This window comes from Hippichthys cyanospilos, chromosome 6 (assembly GCF_059441005.1).
Source record: "Hippichthys cyanospilos isolate Australia breed blue-spotted pipefish chromosome 6, RoL_Hcya_1.0, whole genome shotgun sequence".
Lineage (NCBI taxonomy): Eukaryota > Metazoa > Chordata > Actinopteri > Syngnathiformes > Syngnathidae > Hippichthys > Hippichthys cyanospilos.
The window spans coordinates 7,375,833-7,383,787 of NC_142374.1; the positions used below are offsets into that span (position 1 = coordinate 7,375,833).

The 7,955-nt window shown below is 41.9% G+C and overlaps 1 protein-coding gene across 1 annotated transcript; it reads left to right on the top strand.

Annotated features, from left to right (window-relative positions):
- Window positions 1-5,004: 5,004 nt before the first annotated feature.
- On the top strand, window positions 5,005-7,605 carry fjx1 (four-jointed box kinase 1). The gene has a single exon (XM_088416200.1). The coding sequence runs from the start codon at window positions 5,320-5,322 to the stop codon at window positions 6,568-6,570; it is 1,251 nt and encodes a 416-aa protein (XP_088272326.1). The 5' UTR covers window positions 5,005-5,319; the 3' UTR covers window positions 6,571-7,605.
- Window positions 7,606-7,955: the final 350 nt, after the last annotated feature.

Consider the following 7,955-nt stretch of genomic DNA (forward strand, 5'->3'; position numbering starts at 1 on the left):
TCAAACTCAATCCTATAGGGGCCCAAACCATAAAGCACGCTACTGGTCATAGGCAAAACAAATTAAGAACGGACGTACAGCAGCCTATCCCATCTGTCTTGGGGCAACAGAATATGTGCGTCCTGAACTCGACATGACACGACAAAACTAACCAAAACCAAAAATCATCAAAACACCAGAACATGACAGAACACTCCCCTGAAGAGATGAATACCAGACTTCCCCAAACAGGAAACAAACACCAAAAATATGGTGAGTGGAAGGGAGGACCAGGATGTAGGAAAACAACTTGACTATCCGGTGGGCGTCCTGGACGCCGGACAGGAGGAGCCTGGCTGGGCCACTAAGGAGCTGGAGTGTGGAAGGAGCATACTGCCACTTCCAGTCCCATCAAACACTTTTGGAATTAACTTCAACAGAGTTTGTGATCTATGTCACGTCACTGATCTTTGAATTGGTAACTTCTCTGTGTACTGTAACTTGCATTCAAGCTAAATGTGCAAAGATTGCTAAATCAAGACTAATTCACAATTTTATTGTCTCTGTGTCCTATTTATGGATCCATCATCTTCTGTGTTAAGTAGAAACTGTTAAATTGTAGTTGAAAATCAAACTTAAGTTACACTTCAGTTTATCTGATAAGTAGATGGAAGGTGGTCTTCAAGTGCCCACTTCACGGCGGTGATCATGATTGCCCTGGTCAGCTTTTTATGGAAGTTTATATACATACTTTGTGCGCTTGAACTTCCTGCATGGACTCCAGCAAATTCTGTTTTTGCTTTCAGCAAGTGGCAGACTTCATAGTCTGGCTTCTTGTGTGCCAATTTTAGAGAGAATGAGAAGACTTGCTCCGAGAAGCAATCCAACTGTGTTCACGCTCGGAATTTATCTATGCACCAATCTGTGTGCCAGTGCAAAAACACCAAATCATGGTATTTTTATATGGGTATGTATACTATCCGTGTGTACGGTTAAACTGTGCTTTGCATCAGATTTATGATGGCATGAATAGCTGTCAGGCACTGTGAAATAATTGTAGCTTTCAACGTCAATGGAAAACGTGCACATTCATTATTCAGTCTATAAGATAAAGTGCAAAATGTCAAGGGATATACAAAATTGCAATCAAGGAAGATACATAGGACTAGGCACTCTCCCTTTCTCTGTCTGATCACCAATGAGTTTTATGTCCTCTCTTCTGGCCATCTGCACGGGCAGAGTGGCACCACGCAGAGAACCCGAGACCGCATCACAGCTGTGGCATGCTCAGACGGCTGCTGATGGGCGCACTGCGTCTTTGCAAGACAGGATGACAGACGGCTGGGCTCTCTTGTGTCACTGCACCGCTTGACCACGGGCGGTCGTGACATGTGGAGAAAAGCTAGCCCAGCATTAAGGTCCTCTGGGGAGCGCTCTGGGTTTTTATGAGGAAGAGTGGGGGAGGAATGTGGCAGAACAGGCGGTTGCTCCAAGGTATGCTGACATGCAAGATAACACTTGGCAAGAAACGGATAGATTTGAGATGTGAACATACCCATACTTGCACTGAAGAAAAGAGACACCACTAGTACCTGGACTGCTGCACAGTGATCCAGTCCATACATGTATACTCCAAAAACCAACACAGATCAGATGGAATTCCAGCAATGCACTTAAGCCTCATTCATTTCCCGTGTCTAGACCCCAGGAGATTGTTGCTGTTATTTAGTTACTTATTGAGTTCCAAGTCAACTGAGCTAAGTAACTCAACCAATGTAAAGAAGAATTTTGGACACACACACACATGAAACATTTCATGTGCACAGTTTTAATATGTATGGATTCAAGATCTTCAGTGACCTTGTCTGTGCTACTTATTTAGAATGTCTTTTAAGAGCTTTGCTATCTAGTTATCTGGGGCGCGGACACATTGAAGACTAATTTGGTTGAATCAGCTCTCAACAAACGATTGGAGAAGCGGGGGTCTACTGAAGGACTTACATTTTTGTGAACCGTGTTAAAAAAAATGCAATCAGTTAAGTACAATGGGCTCAAGATTTCATCACAGAGATATGAGCGCTATTACTGTCAATGCTTTGTGCACCACCAAGGTTCTTTCCATTTTCTACACCGCTAGTTATGCCCACATGTGAGAGGAAACTGAACTGAGCTGAGTTTGGCTATATGACTTAGAAATAATTTATGTAAGATACAGACTGAATGGCTGATCGGTGGAGCATTGTTGGAAACACACTTTATCTCCTTGGAAACTCCTAAAAGCCCGAAACACGCAGCAACAAAAACAAACAAAAGCTTGGTGCTATTTCACGCACCAAGTCTTTCACCTTTGAAACTTTTACTTCTTGACAGCAATCCTGTTCCACTTTCTGCTCTAACATGTACCTGCATACACAAAAAAAAATCTCACATCTTTGAGACAATATTAATTATTGTTCTTCATTACTTAATTATTATAAATATTCTTTAGTGAATAATCAACATGTTTGCCCTTTTGTCATCATTAATAGCATGAGAGTATGTTTCATGTTGTGTCTTTTAGTGGCTTGGGTGGGAGCTACCAAAAATTACAATTTACACTATTTCAAAACATTTCTAACATATTGGCAGGTTGACAATTTCTGGGGCTGCAACTAAGGAATATGTTAATAACTTAATTATCTGTTGATTATTTTCTCAATGAATTGATGAATAAGATAAGGTTTTATTTAATTTGTTTATTCAATAACAGGACAATATTTTAAATTGACTGTGCAGTATATGCAAAACAAAAATGAAATCAAATTCTTGCACTGGTTTGGTCCTTATTGTCAGTAATAAAGGATAAGATGGTTTATTTTTTCAAAGTAAAAACAAATGTTTGCAATTATTTTGTACTGATTAATTTGATAATAACTTAATTGCCCTAATCATCTCATAATTTTCCTGTCTATAAAAAGTCAAATTAAAAAATCAAAATGAAACTGTAATGCAAAGATGAAAAAGTGATATTTCATATATATATATATATATATATATATATATATATATATATATATATATATATATATATATATATATATATATATATATATATCTTATCTCTGAGCTATATGGCATGGCATTTTTTAAGAAAGCTGTCGATTTCCGTTGTTTTTTTTCTTTGCCCACAATTTTATCTATATGGACGTGATAAATTAAGGAATGCATACTTAATCACGTTTTCAATCTTCTGAAAATGTCCGCATTTTTCTTTCACATTTTTTAGGGAATAAAATTCTGAGCTCAATTTAGCTAGCTTTTTTTTTTTGGAATGTACAAAATAAAGAAGCTATTTTTAGCTGTTTTTTCCCATTGTATCAAGTATCAATATTTGTACTATTAACATTGTGTCCAAACAAGTGTTCAAAAACTCCCTGTCACTTCTTTATTACCTCCATTTTGTTTCAAGCATCACTTGTAATTGAGGCCAACAGCAACACTTGTAATTGAGGCCAACAGCAATTGATAGCTAAGCCTCTGCAATTTTTGACAATTTTTGAAAACATATAATTCCTTTGCCCATGGTTTGCCAATTGACATTGGAGTAGTAATGCAACCTGACTTTTTTTTCTCTCCCAGAATGCAGTTTAGCATGTGTTTTAGAAGCTTTTAGGTTGTTACGCTGCTCCAAACCTTTATTTTGAAAACTATATGCTGTGGTAGGCCAGGTAGTATGGCCATTGTCAAGAATACTTACCTCCTTCGAGATGCCATTTATGCAAAGCCAAGGACATTTGATCCAGAATGTTAATCTCAACATCAACAAATGGTTGATTCAGCAAAATTAATCAGAAAATGCTAAACCTTTACCAATGCTGACTGTCGCTCCAGTAATTTAAAAATTTCAAGCAGAAGATTATAACAGTTAAGAGCCTGTACTTTTACTTTTTTTAAAAACCTTTATGTACAAAGAAAATGGAATTAATATTTTTTTTTTTTTACCAGTCGGGTTTTTTACCGGTCTTGTTTACACTAGTGCCTATAATTTGACTAAAGTAAAGGCACATGTGTCTGTATTTCAACTAAAGTAAAGAAAAGTTGGTGTACTTTTCCCATCAATGATTGTGGGCCTTAGTCAGAAAATTTTTCATGCGGTTGCAACAGTGACACAACACCTGAGTGAGGGAGAGCTAGGCATCCCCTACTTTTTTTTTCTTTTTTTTTAATCATACTATCCACAGTGAGTCGATTGAGTTTCATGTAATAAAATTCACACAAACAGGTAAGACAAGTAAAATAGCAAGCGAAGACATTTCAGCCATTTTGTTCTTTAGCTATGATTTTTATGTCACAATTTTGATTGTCATAAAAAATGTTCTTATGACAGATTAGATTCACAGTTTGCATGTAGATCACTTATGTGTCTTTAAATATGCTCGTTAAATTATTACATTGTGGAAGAGTATCAAGTGTTCTGAGAACTTGACACTAGCAAAATCCCAACGACAATTACATCAAAAGTTTCCTTTAAAAACATGAGCTGTTGGAGTGGCCAGAAAGTGAAGAGGGTTCATTATGATCACGTCTTTACTTAGTTGCTTCTTTTTATGTAAACTTGATCAAAGCTTTGAATCTCTTTAAGTGCTGAAATATGATTAACTGTTGTGGATTAGCTGGGCGGGAATTTGTGCAAGATACTGTATGTGTTCCATTTCCGAAAAGCACTTAAAGTGAGAAGTTAAAATTTACATAACATGAAAAGGACCCCCCCCCCCCCCCCCCCACACACACACACACACACACACACGCGCGCGCGCGCGCGCGCACACACACACGCACTCAGGCGCTGGCGCGCACACAGCGCGAAGTGCACTTGCTCTGCTCCTCCCTGCACCCTCCCCCGCACGACCCTCCCACCAATCCCGGACTTGAATCACGTGTCTCACCGCCTAGCTTCTCAACCAGCCAACACCGCCGCAAATCAAACTCGCCCCGCACCAGTTAGCTGAAGAGAGAGAGAGAAGAGAGAGAGAGAGAGAGAGAGAGAGAGAGAGAGAGAGAGAGAGAGAGAGAGAGAGAGAGAGGGGAAGATGAGAAGCCGCGAGGTGTTCACGGGCAGAGAGCCACTCCATCACCAGAGAGTAACGATGAAGAGGGTTCAGTAGAGGACAGATCCAAAATGTCTCGGCAAAGAAGATGCTTATGATAAGCATCTGAGATGAGCACCGAACCGTTTTGCAGTCTAATACTCAAGCAGTCCGCCGGGTAGCCTCTCGGTTCAGGCGGCGCACAGGCTTTCGGACGCCCCAGCTCAGCCGCGGCTTGAATCGAGGAAGACTTTTTTTTTTTTTTGTCTTCACCATGAGGGTTCTGGCATCCAACTTGTTCGCGGTGCTCTTCCTGGGCGCATTCGCGGGGGTTTTCTACGTGTGGAGCTCACTCGAAGACCGTTTGGAGCGACACAAACGGGGCTTCACGGTGCCGGGCGGTGGGTCGTTCTACCCCAAACTCCCCGTCGATCTTTCCGCCAAAACTTTCCGTACTCTGCTTGCTGTCCCGGCGACACACAGAACCCAACGCGAGGCTCGTAACGTAAGCGAGAACCCGGCGGGAAGTCGCCACGACCACGTGAAAGGGACTAAGACGACTCCACGAGGGGGGTCGTTCAAGGTGGACCCCCCCGTGGAGGATGGCATATTTTGGAGCGCCTGGCTGGAGGATCTACTCCCGGTGGGCTTCACAAAGGAATACGCCCGTGATTGGCGAGAAAGAGCGAGGGCAGCGCGCGTGGTGAAGCTGGAGCCAGGATGCGGCAGGGTATCCAATCAGCTCGCCACTTTCGCGGATGGCTCCAAAGCGTGTGTGCGCTACGGGATCAACGCGGATCAGGTGCAAGGTGAAACTTTGACCTATTACCTCGCTTGTTTGCTGGGCATCACAAACGTGCCCCCCCTGGTATTGTCCCAGCTGAACACCTACAGTGAACAATGGGGGGCGGTGAGGACGCGCGTAGGTGAACTACAATGGAGCGAGCACGCCGTCGTTTCGCTCACCGAGTGGGTCTCCAACATGAGCGGGGTGGTTACACCTGCCCCGCTACGCCAAGAGAGCAGCGGGCTGCACCCCGAGCAGTTGAACAAGACCACGGCGGAGCTCGTGGATCTCATGCAGTGGAGCGACCTGATCATCTTTGACTACATGACAGCCAACTTTGACCGGCTGGTGAGCAACCTTTTCAGCCTGCAGTGGGATGCGCGCGTCATGGAGAGGGACACCAACAACCTCCTGAAAACCCCCCGCGGGGACCTGGTTTTTATTGACAACGAAGCCGGCTTAGTGCACGGCTTCCGAGTGTTGAACATGTGGGAGCAGTATCACCAGACGGTGCTGAGTTCCGTGTGCGTGTTCAGGAAGAGGACCGCGCAGCGTGTGGCCGAGCTCCACCAAGGGAGAGACTCGAGGAGAAGGCTGCAGGAGCTCTACAGGGACAACGAGCCTTTGTCAGCCAAGCTGGGTTTTCTCTCAGACGAGCACTCTGCTGTCCTCCAGGACAGGATAGACAGGATATACAAGCACATTCTACATTGCAAAGTGAAGTACGGCCAGCTATGAGCCTTCTCGAAGGACTCGGTGGCCAAAGATGAGCAGACAGCTCGGTCTCGAACAGAACTACCTCTTGGATAAAATGTGACGCCTGCTTTATAATTATTTGTGCTTACAGAAGCACGGAACCGTCAATGTGGAGTAAAAATTCTTTGTAAATACCTTTGAATGTATTTTAATGTGTAATGACTTGTTATTTTGCTATTGACTTTGCACATCCGCACACCCCAGAGCTTAATGGGAAAAATGGTGGAGTGGTGCTAAATTAATACAACTATAAAAATTGCCCAAAAAAACAATGTTTACTTCCTTCATTTTCAAATTAAAAAAAAAAAAAAACAATGCATTTTTATCTATTTTACTATCACATCAAAACCTTCTTAAAAAACGCGACGTTTTCACAACTTAACCTCCATTTTATCAATATCATGGTTATAGATTAAACATACTTTGCAAATACCTCCAACTGCATTTTGCAAATACGTTGACATTGATTTGCAAACTTATTTAATCGTATTTCAAGACATTCTACTCAAAAAATGTTTACTCCACATTTGCAGTTCCCTCACTGCTGTCTGTGCCTGCTTAATCCCTGCTGATTTATATCTCACTATGAAACCCACTTTGTACACTTCCTTGATTAGGATCACATGTAAAGGCTATAATCATGACTGCATGGGGTAACATATAGCCCCTCGTGCTCCGTGTGCCATTGGATTATTGCCATATGGTATTTAATCTAGATGAGATAAACTCACAAGGTTTACTGTTTACAGTTCACTATTTAATACTTTCTCTCTGTTAGGGTCCGGCTGCTTTCATAGAAAATCTTTTTGCACAGTCAGTTGCCATATGGGCAGCATGGCACATGTATTTTTCTTTTCATTAAGCCTTAAACGTGTAGCATTCCCATTGTCCATGTTGTAAATAGTGCTTACCAACTTGTTTTGGCAAGTAAAATGCCCACTAATTTAACGTGCATTGTAACATTCCGAAATATCTTGTCACACTCCCTCTTTTTAAATACACTAATTTATGTTAAAACACTGTGTGCTGTTGAACTGGTATTACGACGCGTCAAACATTTAGCAGCTCGCACAAGCCACTGTGCGGATCATTACAGTGCTTTCATTGTGTTGTATAAATGCGTGGTACTGGCATGAATGTTCCCTCTGAGCCATCCTGTCAGCCAAAGGCACGCTACAACGGGAAAATGCTAATCCTTTATAATCTTACCAGGAATTATGAAGGAAGAGACAACTGACATCATTTGACATGATTCCAAAAGGATTTGCTGTTTCCTGACTAAATTGAAATTAGTTCTCATTTCAGTTTTCCACCTAAATCAAGGGCTTTATTAAACAGGTTCATCTGTTCAGTAAATGCGTAAAATA